General features: G+C 48.9%; 1 protein-coding gene across 2 annotated transcripts in view; it reads right to left on the bottom strand.

The window, feature by feature from the left end:
* Positions 1-26,896, bottom strand: part of LOC147610389 (Ku70-binding family protein) — a 94,732-nt gene that overhangs the window by 53,397 nt on the left and 14,439 nt on the right. For both annotated transcript variants that reach the window (XM_086786349.1, XM_086786350.1), the window contains exon 3: positions 360-481. In XM_086786349.1, coding sequence (XP_086642475.1) covers positions 360-481 — 122 coding nt within the window. The remainder of the gene's footprint in view (positions 1-359; positions 482-26,896) is intronic.

Below are 26,896 nucleotides of genomic sequence, written 5' to 3'. Positions count from 1 at the left end.
GGACTTTACATATCACGCAATAAAAATATTCAAATATTTCTAGCACTCTACACATGGCCTCCTGTGCTCATGACAGTCAAGAACAGCTGTTCCCCTGCCATTCATAGACGTGGAATGTACTCAGCTACCCCTTTGACCATACCAGCAAGGAATAACAGGTGGACAGACAGCAATTCCCTGTTTCATTCCCCCAACCTCAAGCTCGGAAAAATTTAACCCATTCCTCAGCAAATTAGCTCAGCTCCTGAAGTGCCTTTCTGGCACTGTCAAGTTCCAAAAAAACTAAATTGCTACACTGTTAAGAGACTTACAGCTCTACACAAGCAAACCATCCTATCAGTGAGACAAAGAACACAAACCCCTTTTTGCATATCATAGCCTCCAGCTGTAGCCCTGCCACAAACTTCTGATTTAAAGAATTTCCGCCCAACACGACATCCAGCCTTTTCAAGTGATTCCCTCAAGAATTGAACCTTCGGATCTGTTTCACAAATGCCAATGATCTCTCTCTCTCTCTCTCTCTCTCTCTCTCTCTCTCTTTACATGGACACCATTGTATCACTTTTGGTCTCATAGACCCACAATGTTACATGCACTGAGCTTGATCATGATAACGCACAACAGGGCCTTCTTTATACCTTTATGTGGTGAGAATCTTTAGCATCAACTTTAGAGAGTAGAGAGAGAGTGCAGACGCCTTTGAAGACTCATTGGGACGCAGGATTGCGGATCTCGGGGTATCTGCAGGGTACGAAGGATCTTGGACTCTTCTATGACACTAGAGGGGAACAACGAATGGAGTCCGACTCCGAGGTTGGAGTGACTCAGATTGGGGAGGAGATCCAGACACGAGGAGATCTACATTAGGCTACGGATTTTCATTTTCCCCATTTTTCCATGTTTTTCCCTATTTTTCCTGGGTCGTGGAAGGCTGTCCTGTGCTGGCCGACTCTCTCAAGACTAGCCGACTGATGTCCTCTGCCGGCCGACCATGTATATGCTGGCCGACTGTCTTTTTCACAATCATGGACATGTAGAGCATCTTGCCGGCTGTTTTGACCTGGCTAACTGGCACTCGGGGGTTGTATAAATACCACCCTTGCTCCCACACCTAGTTTTGTATCAGATCTTGTGTATATTGCAGAGTTTATACAGCCTCTCTCTCTATCTACACTTCTGCGTTTTGTTCTCTACAGCACTTGTCTTATTTTTCTGCTGTGCATTCCGACACCTCGGTCTTTAAACTTCGTATAAAACGATGTCCGCTCTAGATCCGTACCCACCGAATTTTTTTTGCTCGCTGAAGCTCCCGCCCCCTCTCCCTACTCGCGTTGCTGCACAGCGCCCGTCGCCCTCCCTGCCTGCTCGCCCCCTCGCTCCTCGCGCCTCTCCTTGCCCCCCCCGCCTGCATTGCCCGCCGCTTTTCTTTTACCCCCCCCCCCCCCCCCCCCCCGAACTTGTGCCCATCCCGCCTCACAATGGCCATGCAAGCCTCCTGCTTGGTGTCGAACTCAATGAATCCGCCAACCCCACAGTGAGAGACAAGGTGAAAGAGGGATTCAGGTCTTCTTTCCTCTTCCAGCATCAACACACGTGCAGCACCTTTTCTGCAGCAGCAGCAGCAAACCCCCTCTCCTGCAACAACTGAAACTCAGCCTGCAGATCAGAGAAATTCAAAAAATTAAGAGGTATTTGCCTTCAATTTTGGGAATTTCTTATCAATTCAATCAATTGAGCAGGTGCAGGTGCCCAATTGCTCAATTTTGAGCAAAATTGGCAAAATTGGGTGACATTGGTCACAATCAGGATCAATTTGCAGGAAATTGGATGTCGAAATTTGGGGCTTTTGATGTAATTGTGCAATTAAGCAGTCATACATGCTGTATGATGTGAGAAATCGCACATTCGGGCAAAATTGCAGCAAATTGCAGTGCAAATCAAGGGGCTTTTGTGCCGATTGGATTGATTTGCAAAATTGCAGCAAATTGCAGTACAAATCAAGGGGCTTTTGTGCCGATTTGGTTGATTTGCATGCAGGCAATCGCATTTGATGTTGTGGATAATGTGTTGATGCCTTACAAGCACTCAATGTGCCTGTAAATCAAGGGGCTTTCATGTATTGGATGTATATGTGGCCAGGGGGAAGCATCGTGAAGACTCTGGATGCCTTCATGTGCGCTAATGTACCATGTATGATCAGAAATTGATCTTAAATCAAGGGGTTTTTCAAGATTTTATGCTTGTTAAGCTTGGCAAAGCAGCAAGCAAGACTTTTATGCCTTGAATCCTCAGAAATCAGCTTGCAGTCAAGGGGCTTTTGCCCAATTTCTGTTCGGGACTGTTGTATGCAGTGTACGGGACTATAAAAGTCTGATTTTCACTCATTTGGACAGCCAGGAGAGCATTTACTGCTGCTGTACCTACTGGTACAGATTTGGCACAGCTTTGTGCAAGTTTTGGCATGGCTGTACACTGATTTGAGTGAGGAAAAGGTTCAATTTCAGCTGCTGTACTTGCCGGTACAGGTTTGGTACATCACAGGTAAGCACTTAGTACTGCTGTACAGTACTTTGAAAGGGCAACATAACACATTTAAGGTGCTGTCCTAAATCTGCAGCAACCAGATTTTGGTGATTTCATCACATAAAGTGGGAGAAAAGTTGCATTTGTGCTTCCGCAGTGGCAGATAAAGCTTGGGAGAACAACTGTGAGCACTTTGTGTGCTTTTGGTGCAGTGTTTGCACATTTTGCAGGGAGTCAGGCATTGACAGGTTGCATATTGCTATGGCAACCACAGGTGAGAGCTCTTCATTGCTTCACATCAAGAAGCTTGAAGGCTCGCATAATTATGATATATGGCAAACCCAGTGCTACAATGTGTTGCTCCAGAAAAAGCAGCACAAGCCTATCAAAGAAAGAGGTGTAATGCCCGCTTCTCTTATTGCTGAAGAGTGGGAAGATATGGATGAGCTGGCAAGATCTACTATCATGTTGTCTGTGTCAGACTCATTACTTTTCAGCATTCGTGAAGAGAAGACAGCTTGGGGAATGTGGCAGAGATTGCGGGACTTGTATGCCCAACAAAGTGCCTCAAGCAAAGTGTATTGGTTGAAGAAACTCATAGGTCTTCAGATGAAGGAAGGGGCGTCTATGACAGCCCATCTAAATGAGTTTAATGGTATTGTCAGCCAGGTCATTAATCAAAAGTTGGCAATGGACGATGAGTTCAAAGCCACTTTTCTGTTATGCACTTTGCCAGAGAGTTGGGACACATTCAGGACAGCCACTAGCAATTCGCATGCTATGCTGTCATATGCAGATGTTGAGGGTGCTCTTCTTCAAGAAGAGATGAACAGGAAAAACAACTCTGTTGGAAAGTCCAATGCAATGAATGCACGTGGGAGATCCCAACAAAGGGGAAAAAGCCAAGAACGGGGAAGGAGCAAGTCTCGCTCCAAAAAGGACTTGGAATGCCATTATTGTGGCAAGAAGGGACACATTCAAAAGCAATGCTACAAATGGAAAAATGATCAAAAAGAAAAGGGAAAAGGCAAAGACAAAGACAAAGATGAAGCCAAAGATGTAAAGCCAAAGGGCAAAAGTGGAGTCAAGATTGAAGAAATCAATGTGTCACATGCAGGTGGCAGTGAGGATGAGGTCCTATTTACGTCTTCACTTGATGCCCATTCACTTCTTACAGGTGGTCATGGTATGCACTCATGGATCATTGATTCAGGTGCCTCCTTTCATGTCACAGGTGGCAGAGACTTGTTTGTCAGGTATACTGCTGGCAATGAAGGAGTGGTTTATTTGGGTGATAACCATGCATGCAAGATTCTTGGCAGAGGTGATGTGAGGCTTGTGTTTTCAGATGGCTCACAGCTTATGCTCCATGATGTCAGGCATGTGCCTGAGATCAAGAAGAATCTGCTTTCTACTGGACAGCTTGATGATGCTGATTATGTTACCACATTTGGTCGTGGAAAGTGGAAAATTAGTAAGGGCTCACTGGTTGTTGCCAGAGGCTCTAAGGTGGACACTCTTTACTTTATGCATGCAGGTGTTTGTCACCATGCTAATGTAAATGCAACCGAGCTGCCGGAAATCTCTATGTGGCATAGCCGGTTGGGACACATGAGTGTCAAAGGAATGGAGCAATTGTCTCGTTTGGGTTACTTGCCTTCTCTAAAGTTTTCAAGTTTTCAGTTTTGTGAGCATTGTTTATATGGTAGGCAACTACAGTGCCTCCACAAGAAAGCTCTTGGACAGAAAGATGCTCAATTAGAGCTTGTGCATACAGATGTATGTGAGATGCCTCAGCTTTCTTTGGGAGGGGCAAAATATTTTGTGTCTTTTATTGATGATGCCACACGCAAGGTGTGGGTTTATCCTCTTCGTTTGAAGAGTGATACATTCTCAGTGTTTCAGAAGTTTGTTGCTCATGTTGAGAATCAAACTGGCAAAACACTGAAGGCTTTGCGTTCCGACAATGGTGGAGAGTATATGTCCAAACAGTTTCAGGACTTTTGTGATGCTAAAGGCATCAAGAGGGAGCTCTCTACTCCTTATGATCCTCCACAAAACTGGACAACAGAGAGGATGAACAGGACCATACAGGAGAAGGTCCGTTCTATGTTGTCACATGCTGCATTACCTCATGGTTTTTGGGCTGAAGCTGTTATGACAGCCGTTCATCTTATAAACAGGTCACCTAACACGAGGCTTGGCGGAAAAGTGCCAAAGGAAGTATGGACAGGGAAGCCTCCGTCATACAAGCACTTGAGAGTGTTTGGTTGCGTTGCGTACGTGCACATACGCAGGGAAATGCGCACCAAACTTGATCCTAAGTCTCACAAATGCATATTCCTAGGATATGGTGACAGAGGTGAAATGGGGTATAGACTTTGGGATCCCGTCAATAGAAAGATTATACGCAGCAATGATGTCATTTTTGATGAAACATGCATGTATAAGGAGCCTGCAAGGCAACAGGAGCCTGGCAGAGTCATCTTTGATGATGATGGACATCATGGACAACAACCAAGGGCTGTAAATCAGCCATTACAGCAGCAAAACCAGCCCTTAAATGGTGCTGAAAATGGTCCAAATGGACAGCCAGAGATGGCAGAAGATATCCCTATGGATATACCACAGTTAGAGGAAATACCGGGCATGATATTTCAGCCTTATGGCATGGAACAGGAGCCACCAATGGGTGATATGCAGGCTGGACAGCAACCTGCAAATGATGGTCATTGGGTACGGAGGTCCACAAGACCCTCCAGAGCCCCTGACAGGTTTGTTCCAGGGGTTGACTACTTGATGCTTACTGACTGTGGGGAGCCCTCATGAAACCGGCCTCTGATAGAAAACCAGAGTGCGGTAGGAGCAATCACCCGTCCACTTGTAGTCTAGATGAAAAACAAAACACAGATTGGAGCTAGAATGCCCAAATCTGAAAACACAGCGACACCTGTTGGCCCCAAAGCTTGGCGCCCCTTGCGGTATTTCTTTATTCCATTAAAATAATATGTATGGCTGAGTACAACACAAAAACCAGCCAAGAGTTTACACCTGTAAGTCCAATCTGACTGCCCACAAATCCTTCTCAGCACAGAGGATCTATGCACACAGATCTGTGTCCTCAAGCAACACACTGTGTCTCCCTCTGATCAGCCAAGATCACAAAGCAGGCCAGCCATGGGCATACATCTGGCATAACTCAAGAGCTTGATACATTTTCTCAGCTCAACATACATGTGCTGTTCAATCTCTGTCTTAATCCCTTGTCAATCTGCTATACTCCTCCTCTCACAAGGAGCCAGATAACACATACCTGTAGCAGACATCAAGCAATAGAAAGAGAGATAGATGAACAGAGTCAAGGCTTACCAAGTTCAGCTCGTGAAACAGCACTGGAGGAAGCAACAGCACTAATCTGTGCCTGCAGGCACTTGAATCCACAATCCTGCTTCACACGTGTGCTTGCACTTGCCTGTATCCTCCTCCTGATGCTCACTCTTATGCTGTCCTTGAAAAATACAGATCTGAAAATCAGCACAGTACCCGTCTGTACCGCCTCGGAATACGTGCCAGGCGTTGTACTAGCATAAACAGCCTGCTGTCCACTTCTGTACCAGCCTGAATCAGCATACACAGGTCTGCACAGGTCTGTCCAGCACCCAGAAAGACGCCGCCTGCACCTGTACTTGCTGTACCTGACTGCCCGTACACTGTACGGCAGTCGTACATTAGGGTTTGGGCTGGAAAACAGGCTGTACAGCCTGTACAGAGCTTCTGCGCAGCCACCAGCAGCTGTCCTGTGCGCCGCCAGCAACAGAGGAGAAAGAGAGAGAGAGAGAGAGTGCCCTGTTCTGGCCGTACAGTGCTGTACGGCTGGTTCCTCTCAGAAAAACAGCTACAGCCACAGCAAAACAGCCGCCTTCTCCTTTCTCTTGAGCTTTTCCACGATTGTTCACAAGCGCATGAAGGGAGCTCCACTTTTGCTACACGACTCCCCAAAAAGGGAAGAGAGAGAGTGAAGAGAGAGAAAACTCCTTTCCAATTTAATCCCTAGGGCCCCAACTTAATAAGTTCCTAGGGCCACTAAGGCCTAGGGGCAAACTTCAATAAACATTCAAACTTAATGTTTTAATGTTCCCCCTTCACACCTAGGGATGTCCACACATCTTAAACACTGTCCGGGCACCCCCCATGTGAATCATAAAATATTCTGACTCTGCAACCACCATGCCCACACTTGTCCTGCTCCATTTTCACAGGGCCATGACATACCCCCCTCTTGAAAGATGGCAAGCGTCCTCGATTGCATTCTGGTGATGCATCAAAATATCCAAAGTGAAATATACCATATGGCAAGATCAGCGTCCCAATCTCTCTGAGCCATACACATGTATCATCATTCACTGCAAAGCAATGGCATAGTAATAGTCCAAGTTGTATACCACTGTGAACCATACATATCCACAAAAATCTCCATGTGACTAGTACACATATATCATAGAAGTCCCATAAACAGATGTACTGTCAGCCTCAGTACCTTCGGATGAGATAAAAAACTGCACCAAGCGACCTCTAGATGTCATCTGAGCCTGTCTGTATCAAGGGAGTGGAGGTGCTACCCCCCTCTTGAGCATCAGGTAATGCTCCAGACCCATGCTCTGCTGAACCTGAATGAGCCACAATAAGAGTCGGCTCTAACTCAAAGGCATCAAGATAAAGCTGCAAAACCTGAGGCGAATCTGTTAAGTCACCTTCCTCCATCCACTTCGCATCCATCGGTGAATAGTTCTTAAACTTCACAAGATAGCGACGGGAAACTTTACCTCGTACCTTCCTTTCTTTATGTGCCAGTATTTGCTCTGGAATCAGAACCTCATCAAGTTCCTCAACTTCCGGCTGAGCCTCATCTGATACATCCTCAGGCACATCCCCACGGAAAGGTCTAAGAAGACTCACGTGAAAAGCATTGTGAATCCTCCAGTGATCTGGTAACTTCAAACGATAGGTTACCTCACCAATCTTTTCCAAAACCTGAAAAGGCCCATAATATCGCATACTCAACTTAGGGAATAAGCGCTCTTTACCCTTCATCTTCTTGAGTCTAGCCTTTTCAAAACGCAAAAGAACCCAATCACCCAATGCAAACTGTAAATCACGTCTGTGACGGTCTGCGGCTTTCTTTTGCTTCTGCTGAGTTTTCTGGAGGGCCAACTTAACTCTCCGATAAGCTTCATCCAAGCTCTCCACATACTGATCAGCCTCAAAGATCTTATCCTTTGTATGCAAAATGGGTGGTACCTTCTTCCCTCCTTCTACAATCTCAAAAGGCGCCTTGCCTGTCGAGCTATGTACAGTGTTGTTATATGCAAACTCCACCAAAGGAAGATACTTTTCCCATTGTTGCTTGTGCTCTGACACATAACACTTGAGAAGATCCAACACTGTAGAGTTAGCCTCTTCTGACTGACCATCTGTCTGTGGATGAAATGACGATGAAAACTTGAGAGTTGTACCCATGTTGTCAAACAACCCTCTCCAAAACAAACTCGTCATCCGTGGATCACGGTCACTAATGATAGACGTAGGCAAGCCATGATACTTGAAGATGTTCGCCATGAACAACTTCACGATATGATCCACTTTAATTGTCTTCCTCACGGGAATGAAATGTGCCTGCTTACTGAACCTGCATATGATAGTCCAGATGCCATCATTTCCCGTTTGTGTCCGTGGAAGATCAAATACAAAATCCATGGCAATGCTCTCCCAAGGTCTATCCGGAATAGGTAAAGGCTGTAATAACCCTGGTGTCTTCTGACGGTCAAACTTTACCTTCTGACATACGATGCATTGCCTCACAAAGGCATCAACATCTCTTCTCAAGGTTGGCCAATAAAAGAAAGTCTCCACTGCTTTGACCGTGGCGTCAATACCTCTATGACCTGCATACGGTGGAGCATGACTTTCAATCATAACCTTGAGTCGCAATGGCCTGGTAACACACAGTCTGCCATGCATCAATAAAAACCCATCTCTGAGAATGTAATGCTCATGCCGCTGACCCTCAGACATCTGATCATACAACCTTTCAAAATCCTCATCATGGGCATACTGCTCTTTCATTTCATCAAGCTCATGATGATAAGCAAGTGAAACTGCAGAGACCTGTGGCTTGCGTGACAAAGCATCTGCCACTACATTCTTTTTGCCTTCCACATGCACAATCTGGAAGTGAAACATTGACAAAAAGTTTGCCCAACGCATATGCTTCTCTGAAAGCTTAGTCTGCGTGAGGAAATATCGCAAGGTCTGATGATCTGTCTGCACAGTGAAATCAGCCCCAAGCAAGTAGTGTTTCCATGTAGAAAGAGCGTGAATTACAACCAACATCTCTTTCTCATACACCTGCAAATGCTTCTCGGCATCTTGCAAAACTCTACTCTCATAGGCTATCACATGTCCCTCTTGCATGAGAACTGCACCAATGCTACTTCCACATGCATCACACTGGACAACAAAAGCCTTTCGGAGGTCCGGTAACACCAATACTGGGTCCGAAGTAAGCTTTTCTTTGAGCTTTTTGAATGCTGTAATTTCCCGATCAGCCCATCTAAACGGAGTTGCTTTCTTCGTCAAAGCATGAAGAGGCGAAGCAATTTCAGCAAAGTGCCGTATGTAACGCCTGTAATAGGAACACAATCCTAGAAAACTGCGTACATCATGCACGGTCCTCAAAGCTGGCCAATTAAGTATTGCTTCCACCTTTGCTGGATCCATACGGACTCCATGACCAGACACAATATGCCCCAAGAAATGTATCTCCTGCAAGAAAAACTCACTCTTCTTGCCATTAACCACCAATCTATGATTTCTGAGTTCTGCAAACACAATGGCCAAATGCCTTCTATGCTCTTTCTCATTTTGTGAATGCACAATCATATCATCAAAGAATGTGCCCACAAACTCTCTATGAGGCCTGAAAATCCTGTCCATCATTCTGTTAAATGTGGCAGGCGCATTTGTCAAACCAAAGGGCATAACCAAGAACTCATACAACCCAAATGTGGTTCGGAATGCTGTCTTATGCACATCCTCGGGTCTAATGCGTATCTGATGATACCCGCTTTTCAAGTCAATACGACTAAAAACTGTGGAGCCTTGTAAGCGGTCCAAGATGTCATCGATCCTCGGTATGGGGAATCGATTCTTGATGGTATTCTTATTCAGCGCCCTGTAATCAATACACATGCGCCAAGAACCATCCTTCTTCTGCACTAAGAGCACAGGTGAGCAAAAGGGTGATGAGCTAGGCTGAATCAACCCCTTATTCAATAGCTCCTGCACCTGACTCATAATCTCTTCCTGTTGGGCTGCACTAACACGATACGGCGGTCTATTCGGTGGAGTACTACCAGGAATCAGATCTATGGCATGATCTTCTGGCCTCTCAGGAGGTAATTCTCCTGGCAATGACTCGGAAAAACAGTCTTGAAACTCACTTAAGAAATCAGCCCTGTCCTTATCTAACATTGACAAATTAGACTTAGACTCATCATCCTGTGCATCCTTTACATAAATCAAGTACGCGGAAAGATGCTTTTTCATTACTGATGAAATCGCCGAAGCGGATACAATAGGAACAGATTCCCCTTTGAGTTTTACATCCAATACATGCTCTTTCCCTCTATGAGTCAGAGTAATTTTCCTATTGTAAGTATCCACCACCGCATGTACCCTGTGGCACCATGGCATCCCCAACAAAACATCACAGCCATCCAAAGGCATAATGAAGAACTCCTCGCTGTCCACATAACCCTGCAAATGAAGCCGAAGCTTCCCAATGATAGGAGTAACGGGTTCTGCATACCCTGGACAAGCCATATTTGCCTCATGTAGCGGCCCCATCTCCTCTGCGCGAATCCCCAATCGGCCAGCCAAATCTAGTGAAATGAAGTTGGCTCTAGCACCTGTGTCAAAGAAGATCAAAGCATTCTGATCTCTCACTTTGCCCCATGCCCTGCACAACTCTGAAGCTTCACCACTTAGCTGCTCCCCCACAAGATCAGGAACTAAGCCTGCAGAAGGCTTTGGTTTCTTTGGCTTGGGCTCTCCTTTATTGTCAGGGTCCTTCTTGGACGTTCTCTTGGGACAATTGAATGACATATGCCCCTCTTCAGTACAGTAAAAACACTTTTGAGCATCTCTCAAAGCCTGTCTTTCCTCAGAAGTCCTTTTGGGCATTGGCAACTTCTTATACTTTGTCTCTGAAGACCCTTTAGCATCACGAGAAGCATGCCCAAATTTTTCAGCTTTCTTGCCCAACTTCTTACTGCCTTTAAATCCAGATGAACCACCTGTGAGTAACGCATTAGCTGTCATAGCATTTTCAATCATCTGTGACATGTTCGTTACTCTTGTCTTTATACAGTAATCTCGTACCTCTTTGGGCAGCCCACAACAATACTTCTCTACCTGCTCAGATAATGGCACGGCACGATAAGAAGTCACTGGGAGTAGAGCTTCCCAAAACTTCTTATTATAATCCTCCAAACTATCACACTTTGAAGCATCCAGCTTGTGCCATGCTGTCATAACATCCACCTCAAATGTAGATGTGAGCCATACAGAAGAGAAAACCTGTTTGAATTGGACCCATGTGGTGGGTGCTATGCCCTGCAAAAGAAGAGTAGACCACCACTGCAAAGCATTGCCCTTGAGAAAAGTGGCAGCTTTCCTCACCTTTGAGGACTCTGTGTAATTCCCACCAGAAAAAGCAGCATCAAACTGCTGTAAAAAGGTAAGTGCCTTCAATTTATCCTTGGCCCCACTGAAAGTGTCAAACTTCACTGCAGCTCCCCCTTCCTTGTAATCCTTCGCCTTGCCCATAGGCGTTAGATTATCATATGGAAGTTGTTTCGTGAGATTGCTGCCCCCAACATTCATACCCATCATTGGGTCAACATTTCCCATTCCAACACCAGGCATACCATACATCCCAGCCATGTTTCCATACATTCCACTATGCATACCTGGCTGCATGCCACCAAACATATTGCCTTGCATCCCAGGTTGCATGCTTCCAAACACATTTCCTTGCATACCGGACTGCATACCACCATACATATTCCCTTGCATGCCAGGCTGAAAATTGGCTCCAAAAGGCCCATACATACCCATGCCTCCCTGAGGATAACCCCCAGTCATGGATTGAAACACCGAGCCACCACCAAAATAACCTGGATGCATGTTCTGCTGAGGAATAGGTGGCTGTCCATAGAAGGAACTCTGTGGATTAGAACCAAAAGCATGCTGCATGTTCGGAAACTGTGCAGGAGATGGATCCTGTGGAGTGGTACCACTATGACCTTGAGAAAGATTCTTCGAACGAACCTTCTTCTTCTTTTTCTGGGGCTCTGTGCGGGGCTCTGAGCGAGATCTCAAAAATTCAGCAAATCTCTCACTCTGAGTAAGCTGCATAAAAGTATCCATAACACTAGCCAAGCGATCTTTGAACCGAGCATCATCATCCTCTTTACCATGCACATCTTCTGGCTGTGTTACATCCTCATAAGGCTCAACATCTGCAGCCTGTTCTCCTGCAAAAATATCCTCAGATACATCTCTTTCAGGAGAAGACTCTTGCTCTTCTTCTTCTTGATAGAAGTACTCTTCCTCTGTATCAGACATGATTGCTGAATTTTCAGCGATGGCTTTCTCCAAAACAACCACGAGCTCACCCCCTTCAGAAAGTTGATGATTGGTCCCGGGGACGGAACCTTGAAACCGCAGTGGGAGTGGTTTCTAGATACATGGCCAACCCTGGCAAGAAGCATTGGGAAGCAGTGAAAGGTGTCATGAGATACCTGAAGGGCACACAGGATATGTGCATTTGTTTTGGCAAACAGGATGCATTAGTGCATGGTTACACGGATTTGGATTATGCCGGTCATCCAGATAACCGGAAGTCTACTACCGGTTATGTGTTTACATTCACAGGAGGTGCTGTGTCATGGATATCCAGGATGCAGAAGTGCACAGCCTTATCTACTATAGAGGCCGAGTATATTGCAGCCACAAAGGCTTGCAAGGAGGCATTATGGCTATCTCGGTTAGTGGTTGATTTGGGTTATACAGGGGATATTCCATTGTTGCATTGTGACAGTCAGAGTGCCATCCAGTTGGCAAAGAACCCTGTCTTTCATGCAAAGACGAAGCATGTGGATGTGAAGTATCACTTCATCAGAGAGGTGATAGAGAACAAGCAAATTCAGCTTGTTAAGATTCATACGGATGACAACCCGGCTGATCTGTTGACAAAGAGTTTGCCTCCGGAGCGGTTTGCTCATTGCAGACACTTGATGGGCATTGGATGAGGCCAGTTTCAGCCTTGATATGGCCTTGTATATTATCATGTACATGCTGATTTTTTCTTTTCCTTTACTTAAGGGCACTTTGCCTTTAAGTGGGAGGTTGTTGGGGTAAAGGCATTATGCCCACCCTTATAGTGTGTACAAGCCCATAAGTTATAGTACATAGTACACTTAGTACTTTTAATGTACTAAGTGCACTATGTGTACTAGTGCAATACACATGTGTGATAGGGGAGTCACACACTCATCTTGATGAGTTGACTTATCCCCACAACTCTCTCTCTCTGTCCCTTGTTCTCTCACTGTGGGGTTGGCGGATTCATTGAGTTCGACACCAAGCAGGAGGCTTGCATGGCCATTGTGAGGCGGGATGAGCACAAGTTCAAGAGGCGCTGCTTCCTGCTGCGCGTGCGCTGCTGGGAGTACAGGCAGCTACCTGGTATTGTTCGCATCACTCGCCTAGTTGTTGGCTACGCGGCCAGTTGTGCGCGCTAGCCTCCTCGCTACCCCAGCCATCCTATTCGCGCTACGGGTGCTTTCCTTCGCTCACGCCTGCTTGCTGCCTTCGCATATACGCCTAGTGGCTTACGTGTCCGCCTGAATTGGACGCCTGGCTGCACGTTGACTCTTCGCCTTCTTCTCCACCTGCGCCTGTGTTCGCTCGCCTGAGTATGGACGCCCAGCGTTCACTTTCCGCCCACCTGCTGTGCGCTGCGATGGTTGCTGTAGGCGCCTGGCTGCTCAGTGCTGACACGCCTTTCCCCACATTCAACACAGACAGCGCTTCTACACGCTTTGCTTTGCTACCTAAGCCACGAGAGAAGTCAGCGCCTGTACCTTCTTCTCCTCTTCAGCAAATTCGACACCACCAGTCTCTACAGCAAATTCGACACCACCAGTTGGAAGTTCAGGCTCTGATACCAGTTGAATGGGAGAGTTAGGGTTCATGTGTGGGAGACATACACAGAGAGAACAAGGGACAGAGAGAGAGAGTTGTGGGGATAAGTCAACTCATCAAGATGAGTGTGTGACTTCCCTATCACACATGTATATTGCACTAGTACACATAGTGCACTTAGTACATTAAAAGTAGTAAGTGTACTATGTACTATAACTTATGGGCATGTACACACTATAAGGGTGGGCATAATGCCTTTACCCCAACACCCCCCCCCCCGCCTGCATTCGCTTCCGCCGCCCCCTTCCGCCTGCCTTCGCTGCCGCCGCCCTGCTCTGCTCGCCGCCCTTCCTCTCCTTCGCTCCCCCCCCCCCCTTGTCTTCGCGCCCTCCTCCCCTCTACAGCGCCTCATCCCCCCCCCCCCCCTCCGCCAGTTCGCTTTCCTCCCCTCCCTCTTGCGCGCAGCTCCCGCCCTCCCCCCCCTTTAGGGTTTCTCCTTCGCCTGCTCCCCCCCCCCCCCCCCTTCCCTCCTTTTTCTTGCTTCCGCCCCCAGGGGGTTTTGTTTTCCTTTTTGCTCCGTCTTCCGCCTCTCTGTGTGCATCTCGGTTCCAGCAGGACCCCGCCTTCGCCTCGCCTTCGCCGCAGCTTCAGACTCTAATGGAGGCTCCTCCCACCCCGCCTCAGAGGGACTCATCCGCAGCCCCCTCGCCCGCCCGTGAGGACACCCCCATCAGGCTTTCTCTTTCGCCAGAAGAGGAAGAGAGCCTCACCGCAGAGGTGGAACGCCTCCAGGCTCATTCCACCATCTGCCGTATAGTTGGCACTCGCCCCAGCAGAGGGGAGATCAGGGATCTTCTTCAGGCCCGCCTTCTTGCAGATGTGGGCAAGATCCTGGATGTACAGCTCCTGGGCCGGGGACATTATCAGATCGAGTTCGAGGCCGCCCAGAGCGTTGCCAAGGTCCTTGCCATGAGTCCCCTTGACATCAGGGGTGCTCGGGCTTTCTTCAGACCTTGGCAGCATGGATTTGACCCAGTAGCAGCGGAGCAGGGAGAGCGCCTTTTCCATGTTACAGTTTGCTTCCCTGGACTCCGCCGAGAGTATCTTCCGCTCCTCTCCAGGCTCGGAGCATTGGTGGGCTCGGTACTAGAGACTGGCCCCTCAGCAGCTTCAGTGGTGGCCAGAGCAGCTGGGCTACCTTCGGTCAGAGTGTTGGTGTCTGACATCTCCTCCCTTCCTAAGGTCATTCAGCTACCTAGGATAGGGGGGGGATGGATAGATCAGAGAGTGGAGTTCTCGGGGCTCCCGAATCAGTGCTTCATTTGCAGGCAGGTCGGCCATCTGGCCAAGGCCTGCCCTCGCAGGAGACCCCGACCCTCACCACAGCAGCAGGCTACTGATGGCCCGCCCACAGATTCAGCTCGGCAGGCTGCCTCCGGGACACCTGCTCAGGCCACAGAGACCTCGGAGTGGCAGCCTGGACAGGGGCGCCGCCGAGGGAGACAGCCACAGCAGCACGCCCAGAGACCGCTGCAACAGCAGCCGCAGTCTCAGCCTCACTGGGTTCCCGTGAGGAACAGCTTTTCTCCCCTCCAGGAGGAGACCCCCGCGGCAACGACTGAGGACCAGGAGATGCCAGCACCCCCTCCTTCACCCCCCCCACCCCGTCCCCTCCTACCGCCTCGCTTCCACCATCGCCTCATCCCGTCCCCGCTCCGGCTTCGGTAGCGGCTCCCTCTCCACCCCCCTCGCCCCCCCCTCCTCCCCCACTGCCCGCCTCACCTTCCCGGGAGGCCCTGGCAGTCCCCTGGCGTTCACCTGCAGTCCGGAGGGCGCTGAGCACTGACCTCGCTCGAGCATCACAAAGGAGACCTACTATGCCGATTCGGGCTTCACGGATTTCATCTATCCGCAATCGGCTGAGTCGCCTTGGCATTAGACAGCGCTCGGAGGCTTTTGATTATGCCTTCACACGGCTTTTTGGAGCAGAGGCCCCCCATGAGCCAGCACCCATCTGAGTTCATGTAGCGATACCTCCAGCCCGCGGGGAGGAGGCACTAGACTCAACGGTGGCCTTCTCGTTCCCTCTGTGTGGCCCTTGCGACCGGGAGTGGACTCTAGAGCTCGCTCTCAGCACTTTGAAGACTCAGGCAGTTGAGTTTTCTAATCACATGAGCGATATGGAGGTGACAGATGTGATAGGCCGACTTTGGGAGTTAGCTCATTTTTTCTTGGATCCCAGGAGTGTGGATACCTCAGGGATTCGGCATTTGGTCGTGCGCATAGTGGCAGACTTAGCACGCGACCCTGGATATGTGTGTATACACGAGGTTGCTCTGTCAGAGCGAGAGGCAGTCGCCATGGGCCACAGCCACTGGCGCCTGATCCGGGATTCTTGCAGTACACTGAGTGGGCAGATTCGCAGTCGCTCGGATGAGGACTACTCTCCATCCAAGCCGGTTGCGAAGGCCCGCCGTACGGCTGAGACAGCATCCACCTCAGCAGGGCATCCATGAGGATCATCTCATGGAATGTACAGGGCCTTGGCGGAGCACACTTTATACGCTATCGTGGTTGCTTGAGGCAGGAGCTTCAGAGATGCCTGGTTGGTGGCAGCATTGATATTTTGATGATGCAGGAGCACCACTTGGGTGAGAGCAGGATCCGGAGATATGGTTCGGTGATGCCTGGTAGATGGGACACTTTTTGGTCTGCAGGGTTTGGTCCTTTGGGTGGACAGGGAGGAGTATGCATGGTCATTGCAGATGTATGGTGGCAGGCCATTGTGGATCGAGGGATCATTGTGCCTGGTAGAGCACAGTATGTCATTCTGAGGATGCATGATGAGCTATTGGGTGTGCTCAACGTCTATGCACCCAATCATGCTAGTGCCAGAGCAGCGTTCTGGACCCAGGTTACGGATGCATTGCCAGAGGCCGCACATTGGTGTGTCGGGGGAGACTTCAACATGCTTGAGGACCCGGCAGATAGGGTGGGAGGCAGTCATGTTACAGTGCACGGCACGGAGCTTGCAGCTTGGGACCGGTTTTGCATGTCACTGAGGATCACTGATGCATGGCAGCATGGGGCTTTCTCCCGGTCTCAGGACAGTCTTAGTTTCTCTCGGTCGGATCGTCGGCAGGGAGGGACTAATCTATCACGGATTGATCGCTTTTATGTGGGCAACTGGTTAGGGGAGCGAGGGGGCTCCGTCGGCATTCTCGCTGGCACCTCATTTTCAGATCATGCGCCAGTTATATTGACATTGGAGGAGGGGACACGGGAGCCCAGCTTGCAGCTGAGGATCCCAGAGAGGGTACTTACAGATCCCAGTCTCGCTGAGGACATTGAGAGGATCTGGCATGATAGTCAGTGCTCTGACCAGGATGCAGCGGGCCAATGTGCCCAGGGACTCACCGATCTTAGCTCTTTTCTACACGCTGCAGCTTTGACACGGCTGGGAGAGATTCGCGAGCGGGAGCATCGGCTGAGACGCAGCCTTGCTTCGCTACAGCGCCTTCAGGAGCAGCAGCCTGCATGTGAGCGGGTGGCGTCCCAGCTGAGCCAGGCACGCCAGGAGGTTAGAGAGGTAGAGGAGCAGAGACATGAGTTTTACTATCGTCGTCAGGCCTCTCAGTGGACGCAGCTTGGTGATAGAGTGACTGGAGAGTTTTTTGAGATCACTGGACCCCGTCATGCGCAAGCAGGAGTCCGCCAGCTTGGTAGACCGGATGGATCGGTAGCTACTGAGCTCGGGGAGATCAGAGCCATTGCCACTGCATTCTATAGAGACCTGCTTTCAGCGGAGCCAGCCACTGAGGATCGAGATGTTTGCAGACAGACTGTGTGGGCCCATGTGCAGAGGAGGGTCACTGACCGTATGCGTACAGTTCTAGGTGCGCCTCTGTCAGAGATTGAGCTTGCCGAGGCCTTGAGGGTCCTTCCACGACATAGTTGCCCAGGGGAGGACGGACTGACGCCGGCCTTTTTTATGCGCTATTGGGACCTTTTGGGGCCAGGCCTCCGCAGGGGCTTTCAGCATGTTTTGGACACTGGGGTGATGCCGCAGAGCTTTTCAGAGGGCTTGATCTATCTTATCCCCAAGGGGGAGGGAGTATCAAATGATATTCGGCATTGGAGGCCTATTACGATCCTCAATACTGTCTACAAGGTCTTAGCAAAGGCCTTGAGTTTGAGGATCCAGCCCTTCCTGGGGGAGTTGATTCATGCTACTCAGACAGGATTTGTCAAGGAGCGCAGTATCCTTGACAACATCTTTACTTTCTGGGAGGCGACGGCCCGAGCTAGATTTCTTGGCGAGGACTTGGTCGTGATGCTTCTCGATTTTGAGAAGGCATACGATAGAGTTGATTGGGGTTTCTTAGAGGGCACTATGCTTCGCCTGGGCTTTGAGCCAGGATGGATCAGAGGGGTGGCGGCTATGTATTCCACAGCTCGCAGCCAGGTGCTGATTGCAGGAGGACGGGGGCCGAGTTTTGAGCTGACCAGATCAATCCATCAGGGGTTCCCCTCGCCCCTTTTCTTTTTCTCTTCTTTGCAGAGGCTATGAGCATGTATTTGACGGCAGAGGAGGTTGGTTTGAGAGGACTTCAGCTCCCAGTCCGGGGGGAGGACTTGCTTGATGCTGAGTTTGCAGACGACACGGGCTTATTTTTGCATGGCCAAGAGGCCAATCTTCTTCAGGCAGAGCAGTCGCTCCAGGTTTTTAGTGCAGCTTCGGGAGCATTGATCAATTGGCGCAAGACAGTGGCCTTTTGGATCAGTAGTGCTCCCACTCCGGCATGGAGCCCGGACCCCGGTTTTAGATGGATTCCACCAGGCACAGCAGTGCGGTATTTGGGATGCCAGATTGGCCTAGATTTGTCACCTGAGCAGCAGATTGCCCCGCTTCTTCTGAGCATTCGGAAGAAGCTTTTGTATTGGAGTATGGCTCGACTATCCTTGGCTGGGAGGGTGGTGGTGGCAAATCAGGTGCTGTTAGCGACCATGTGGTACATTACGTCTTGCTGGATTTTCTCGAGCTCTTGCATCAGCCAGGTACACAGGCTGATCAGGAACTTTCTGTGGTCTGGGCGGGACGGTCAGCCAGCTCGGGCAAAGGTTGCATGGGCAGTTATTACACTTCCGCTGGCTCATGGAGGTTTGGGCATTATAGATCCGGTCGATCAGAGTAGAGCCTTATCGGGGAAGCTTATTGTTCGGGGGTTGCTTCCAGGCGCTGAGCCTTGGAAAGAGCTCCTCTTGCAGCGGCTGCAGGCTCGGGCGCCCCCAGCAGGGGGCACTTGGGCACCAGAGATTCGCTGGATCTTCATAGAGATGAGGAGGACAGGCCTCAGTAGAGGATGGGAGGACAGATTTGCTTTGAGTATCCTAAGAGCTTGGGAGCTGCTGAGACCGGGGCTCTCTCAGCGACCTCCTTCTTGTGTTGAGGAGCGGGCCAGACAGCCGCTCATCTACAGTCCAGCGGTTCGCACGGAGCAGGGTCATATGCTGGGTTCTCGGCCTCGTCTAGCCTGGGGACCTTTAGCAGCAAGCCCAGCTCGTAGTTTTGGAGACTGGCAGGCCTTCTGCAGTCTCCTAGAGGAGATCCAGGTGGAGAGGCTGAGTCACTTCAGAGGGGGGTTGATTATGAGGGATGATATTCAGGAGGCACTCACAGAGGAGTGGTTCACGCCTCTCGAGCCAGTGGCCCCACGGGGGATGGGAGCCTTTACACAGTTGGAGATCCTGATTGCAGTCAGAGCTTGCACTGAGGATGGCAGTTGCCTCTACTATGAGATTCAGGATGAGGGCAGACTCCAGAGAGTGGAGGTGGAGTCGCCTTTGGTTGCAGAGTGCACCTTTCAGAGGATTCGGGTAGTGGCCGCCGCTTCTCGGAAGTGGCATATTGACCCCGACCCTGCTGAGGTGCTCCCGGATTGGCGCATATGGGCATATGCAGCGCGCCCCTTGGCCCGTCTACAGTGGGACCCCGGGGAGTACGAGTGGCATGATCCTTATGCATCCCTTGAGGCCACAGAGATTACCTTTTTCCAGTATACTGTTCGGCTGGGGCGGCATATTTTGACGGCGAGGAGGACGGTCTCTCCAGCGGCAACGGGGCATTGGCGGCTATAGGGACTCTCACAGGAGTTCCTGGAGGATTTTTGGGCTCGGCTCTGGGCTAGTCGACAGGCCCGCAGGATCTCGGCTTTTCAGTGTGGCTGGTCGCCCACAAGGGCTCAGCAGTTGGCACTTGGCTTGTTTGCAGCGGTCTTCCGGCGGCCTGCGTCCGATGCGGCCACCCTATGGAGACACAGAGACATTGCCTTTGGGATTGCCCTCAGGCGCAACAGATTTGGCTGCGGATGCTGCGTATTCTGGCTCCCCTGAAACCGATCCCGTCAAGTGGGAAGGACTCCGTTGGACACCCACACGCTTAATAGCACAACTTTAAAACCACAAATTTGAAATGGACAACTTTAAAACAACTTGAATTTAAATGAACAGAAATGGAAAAATGGACACCAGCACTGGGGCCGGAACGGGCCGACCCCCCCCTCAATATATGATATATTTATTGGGAGTATTTAATGAATACAATGCTCCATGGGTTCTGAGAACCAGATAATGTCCATGTACATATGAAAACAGTACCAAACAAGTAGGCTCAGATTTCGATGAAGAAAACTCGAAGCAGAACGACCACTATTGTGGCCCAATCTCTGCGGTCCTGTGCTTTCACTGGACTCCGCGGAGAGCGCCTCACTGGTGTTCCGAGACCACGCACAAACAGGCGCTCTCGTACTAACGCCTGGCTCTCCCGATCTCAGCACCTTTGGACCGAGGTTCGCCAATACAGCTTGGACAACCCGGCACCGAACGGGTGTGGCCGTAGAGGGATGAATCCCTTATCAGATTTAAACATTAAATGCTTTACTCAAATCTGAAAATCACTTACTTGTAGTTGGTTGATTAAAGACCAAAACTTGCGGAATGATGAAGCCACTCAGGTGATGCGAAGTCTTCCTTGTAGAACACCCGTGGAGATGATGTACCGCCACAAAGGACACAGCCGCCTGCTCTTGCCTGATTGGAGAAGGAGTGCACAGTCACTATGTACCACCACTTTCAAGGTAGACAAACCAAGAGATAGCTGTAGACAGCCGCCTGCTGGAGCACAGCCTGATAGTGATGGATACACAGCCGCCTGGGGGAAAGCAATTCAGAGGTAATACATGGCCTTCATGTGATGGCAGCCAACTCTGTGTAGGCAAAACATGTAATGGGCGCCTGGCTGTACAGAAACGCAGCCACCAGCAGGAGTATTCAGTCGTAGCAGAGGGTACAGAAGGTACACAGCCTGCAGCAAGAAGGTACAGCCTGCAGTACAGAGGGTACAGAGGCTGTTGCAGCCAGTAGTGCAGAGTCAGTCGCCAGCAATAAAGGCATGCGCTCGTGTGGAAGAGATTGAAGCAGTCGCCTGCAGCAGTACATCAGCCGCCTCAAAGAAACATGCGCAGCCTGTGTGTAGCACACTTGCAATCTGTGCTGGCCGCCTGTAGAAAAAGAGGCGTAGCCAGCAGAGAGTACAGAAAAGATAGCCGCCTTCAAGCAAAACGTGCGCCGCTTCTAGAGATGGTAGCCGATTCTCACGTAAGGTGAAGCGATGGGTGATGGATCAACGCCAGGTAGATGCGATGTTCTTTACGCTTGATGGAGAGCCATATTTAATAAAATTAAATGTGGAGATAACCTTAGTGTTGTCCACGCTTGCATGTGGGGGATTAGTGGGGGTAGGTGACCATGCCCACCCCCACACTCACTTAAAAGTGAGGCTCCCCACCTTGGCCCCAAAGTGGGTGCCCAAAGGGGGTGCCCACTTTTAAATAAGTGTGAACCCCTAACCTTATAAATCAAAGGGTTAGAATTTAAAACATTAAAACAACATGTACCATATACTTACCACCTGTTCACATGCACTGAAACTCGTCAGAATACAGGGCAGACTTCACGACTCACTGGCAGGCGTCCCCGCTCAGTAAGTAACACGTCAAGCAGGCAAACACACGAATACATGTCATGCGAAAACAGTTTCAAACATGCAAAATATGTGTGCATGTGCAAATAGTAACATGGACATATCTCCCGTTCATGGAACATGTACAAAATATCTGTCGGCACAAAACTGGCACGACAATAAAAACATAAAAACCTGGTCTTCCTATGGAGTGACAGTCCCATAGGTAAGACACAGTTCCAGGCACGAGTTTCCCTAGGTGTGACAGTCCCATAGGTAAAACACGGCACGAATACTGGCTCTTCCATGGCGTGACAGTCCCATGGATCGAACACAGTCCAGGTCATACACGGGTGGCACTGATCTGGCTCCCGTCCATACGACACCATCCTGCTAACACACGGGTGGCACCAGTCTGGCTCCCGTCCATGTCAGCAAAAATACTGGCCTCTTCACATGAGACACCGGCCTGGCCTCAAGTGAACGAGACGCAAAAACAAGGAATGGACCAAATGGTCGGCCAATTGGTGACATCCCCTCTCTCCAGAGGGTATGTTTACGTGGGGTGCCGCTGCTTGGTCGACCTCGTCAGGGCCTGCGATGGGCTATGAGATGGAGCAGGGCAGTCAGGCCATCAGATTTATTAGGGGCCAGCCTCGCCTGGTTCCGGCATCGGATTTCTCGTCCGCCAGCTGGACACAGGAGAGGGATTTACGATGGGAGCTCCTCAGCAGCCTCACCATCTGGTTCACCTGGAGGGCCCGGTGCTTCACGGCCTTTGAGGGGAGATTGGAGCCACCAGCAAAGACTGTACAGGGGATTTGGCAGGAGTTGATCCACACCCTCTGAGGACAGTACGACCGCATCCGGGGAGACTCGGATGAGGCGATCTTGCCGCGCCAGGCCTTTCACACCACTTGGCGCTGTGGCCCCTTCTACACCTTACACACGGGATTCCCGCGTTGGCACTACAGGCCACTTGTTTGGCTCTCCCCCCCCCCCTATTGTATGATTTAGCCTCTTAGTCCTTTGTGCTGATGCTTGTATTTTGCAGCACCTAGGGAGAGTCTCCCGGGCTGCCATGCTGTATTCACTGCTCTTTTTTCTCTTATGAGCAGGAGAGATTTTTTTGTAGCCCTACGGGCGTTTTTTATATAACTAATGAAAGGATCTTTTCTCGGAAAAAAAAAAACTTCGTATAAAACTGTCGTATTCTGCAACAGGATCCATGCTTCCATCTGTGGAGGAGAATCTGTTCTGGCTCTATGACTTCAGCTTCATCAATCATATCTGGTTGTTCCTCTTCTCATATATCTTGCAATGCTAGACCTACATATGGCTTCAACCAAGAAACATGAAAGACATTGTGCATAGTCCAAGTTTCGGACAACTTTAACTTTAAAGAGACATCACTTAACTTTTGAATGACTGGAAATGGGTTGAAACTTCGGAATGATAGTTTGGGACAACGCTTGCCCACTTACTTTAGCCGCTGTTTCATGATGCGAAGATATACCCAATCCCCTTCCTTAAAGTTGACATCATGCCTAGATTTGTTGGCTTGTCAGGTATATGCTTTCTGAGCCTTGGCAAGGCGCTCCTTAACTAACTCCATGATTTCCGAGAATGTCTCGGTGGTTTTATTGGCCTCAAGAGATGGTGACACCTGTCTCGTCAAAAGAGATGAGAACCAACAACCAAATATTACCTCATACGGCGTCCAGCCAATATTGGATGAGTGAGTATCGTTGAGGATTGCCTAAACCAAAGGAAGATATTGTTCCTATTTTGACTGTTGGTCATGGCAGTATGATTTGAGAATGTCAAAGGCCAATTGATTGTAAATTTCTATTTGGCCATCTGTTTGAGGATGGAATGCGCTGGACAACTGCAACTTAGTCTCAAAATTGTCAAACAATGCTCTCCAAAAATGGGACGTAAATTTTGGATCTCTATCTGATGTAATAGTCCGTGGGCAAACCACCAATGGGGTACCAAAACCGAATGAACAATAGAGCTATGTCCTCGGCTGTGGCTGTCTGCTTGCATGGAATGAGCATGCAAAACTTACTGAATCTGTCAACAATTGTCATACACTGTGTTTCTAGATCCAGCTGAGGTGGGAAGAGGGCCTACGAAGTCCATACTGATGTCGTGAAAGAGTCCCTCAGGAATAGGCAAAGGCTGAAGTAACCATGCATGTTTGGTATGAGGAACTTTTACTTTTTGACATATCTGGCATGACTAGACATGTTGGTAGACATTGTCAAAGTCACACAGTAGTAGCACGCACACCACCCTAGGGCACTAAGCCAACTCATTATTCTGCAAGAGTTGCAAAACCTATGCCACATCCCGCTCATGCTGCTCTGCAACCCCTAAGAAGATAAGAATGTCATCTAAGAAGATGACAACGCATTTGCCAATGAGATCCTGAAAAACCCGAGACATCATTTTGTTGAACGTCGTCGGTGCATTGGTGAGGCTAATGGGCACTACCACAAATTCATAATGGCCACGCTCGGTCCTAAAGGCCATTTTTTGAATGTCAGCCTCGAAGATCCAAACTTGATGGTAGCGACTCTTAAGATCTATTTTAGAAAAATATTTGCACCATTAAGTCGTTCGAGGATGTACTCTATTCTGGGCATGGAGAATCTATTCTTCACTGTCAGCTTACTGAGCACCCTGTAATCCACACATAAGCGTGCGGACTTATCCTTCTTCTCGACAAGCAGAATGGGAGCACCAAAAGGTGAGAAGATGGTCGGATAAATCCGGACCGAGTAGTTGGGCTAACTGCTCCTCCAGCTCGCTCTCCAATGCCTAAGAAAGGCGGTAGGGGAACTTGCTTGGAGGTTCTGAACCAGGAACCAACTCTATGCGATGGTCCTTAGGTCTACTGGGTGGAAGATTAGGTGGGAGGTAGTCTCGCAACATGATGTTCGCGTATTGAGACAAAGGACCAGCCATCTGCTGCTCCCCTATGGATACTACTTGAACTCCATTAGACAATTAATGAATAAATTGAGCATACTTACTGTAGTGCATGGTGACAGACTGGCTCATCATCAGCAGTGCAACATTTGTACAGTATTAGTTCCATTTAGGATGATATTTGTCGTACGTTGTGACCCCATTGTATATCCTCAGTCCAGGATAAGTCAAGCACGAGCTACGTAGGTCATTCTTAGCCATAGTCAGTCAGTCAATCAATCTAAGTCCCATTAACCCACTTAAAGAGATGCATTCATGCATATACAGTCAGTAGAAACCTTAGGGTTTGCATCAGAAAGCATCCTGCATATTGCCCGTTCACAGGCGCCATCCACACAGGACCAAAAAGTACTCACCAGGGTAACCACCCTTCCATGAGTCCAGAGTCACTCACCAAGGTTACCACCCTTCCATGAGTTCATAAATCATGCCAGGAACTCACACCAGGATACCAAGCCTTCCATGGAACCCTTCCACATGTATTCAATCATGACATCATTTCAAACGTCTGCCAGAGAAGCGGTGACATTCCCCCCGGCTTGTAATCAGTTGCCCGCAGCTGAAAAGCTTCCAAGTAGGCCGGATGTGGATAATCTTAAAATATGCCTCGTCCATCCACTTCGCATCAAGTGTGGGATAGTTCCTGAACTTCACAAGGTACCTACAGACAAGCCTACCTCTAGCAGCTTTCCGCTCCTTGTGAAAAACAATCTGCTCAGGCTGCAATACCTCTTCCAGCTCATCAACCTCGGGTTGATCTTCCATAACCGGCTCCACCGGCTCAGGACCAACATATCTCTTCAAGAGACTGGCATGGAAAGCATTATGAATCCGCCAATGATCAGGCAACACCAACCTCTAAGCTACCTCGATGATCTTTTCCAAGATCTGAAATGGTCCATAATACTTGCAAGATAGCTTCCGATAATTACCATCTTTCCCAGTCTGCTTGCGAAGGCGAGCCTTTTGGAATTTCAATAAAACCCAATCTCCATCCTTCAAATCTAATTGCTTTCTATACTTATCTGCACCTTTCTTATGCTTATCCTAGGATCTCTGTATGGCTGTCCGGACCTGTGCAAAGGCCGTATCCAAATCCCTTACATACTCCTCTGCTACAAATATCTCATCCTTCGTGCGAAGGATAGGTGGCAAAATAATCTTGCCATAAACAATCTCAAAGAGCGCCTTGCCCGTAGCATTTCAAAAGATCAAGCACTGCTGAATTTGCAATCACACTCTGCCCATCTGTCTCTGGATGATATGCAGAAGAGAAATTCAGCTTCGTTCCCATGTTATCAAACAATGCTCGCCAAAAGAGACTTGTGGTGCGAGGATCACGATCCCCCACAATCGTCTTTGGCATACCATGATGCTTGAAAATCTGTGCCATAAATATCTTTGCCATATGCTCTGGCTTTATGGTCTTCCGTACCGGAATAAAATGTGCCTGCTTACTGAACCTATCCACAATAGTCCAGATGGCATCATTCCCTTGCTGGGTCTTAGAAAGACCTGTGATAAAATCCATGGCAATACTCTCCCAAGGCTGATTCAGAATTGGCAACAGTTGAAGCAACCCTAGAGTCTTATGCCTGTCAAACTTAACTTTCTGGCAAACCATGCATTGGCACACATAATCATCTATGTCTTTACGCATTCCTGGCTAGAAAAAGTCTCTCTCCAAAGCCTGTGTAGTGGCAAGGATTCCTCTATGCCCTACATAAGGCGGTGCATGGCATTCATCCATCACTTTCTGCCTCAAATCCTTATGTACACATAACCGATTATGAAACATCAAATACCCATCACGTATGGAGTAATTTGAGACTGCTATACCCTGCTGAAAACCAGCCCATATATGCTGAAAATCAGCATTTGTATGATAAGAATTTCGCATATCTGATAAGTCCTGATGATAGGCTACTGTAATAGCACTTACTTGAGGCCTTCGGGATAGTGCATCGGCCACTACATTCTTCTTACCAAGAGTATGTAAAATCTAAAAATGAAACATAGATAGGAAGTTTGCCCATCTCATATGTTTCTCAGATAGCTTAGTCTTTGTAAGAAAATACCGTAGACTCT

Source organism: Cibotium barometz, chromosome 49, assembly GCF_041138505.1.
Source record: "Cibotium barometz isolate CiBa-2024 chromosome 49, ASM4113850v1, whole genome shotgun sequence".
Lineage (NCBI taxonomy): Eukaryota > Viridiplantae > Streptophyta > Polypodiopsida > Cyatheales > Cibotiaceae > Cibotium > Cibotium barometz.
This window is presented reverse-complemented; position numbering and strand designations above follow the sequence as displayed.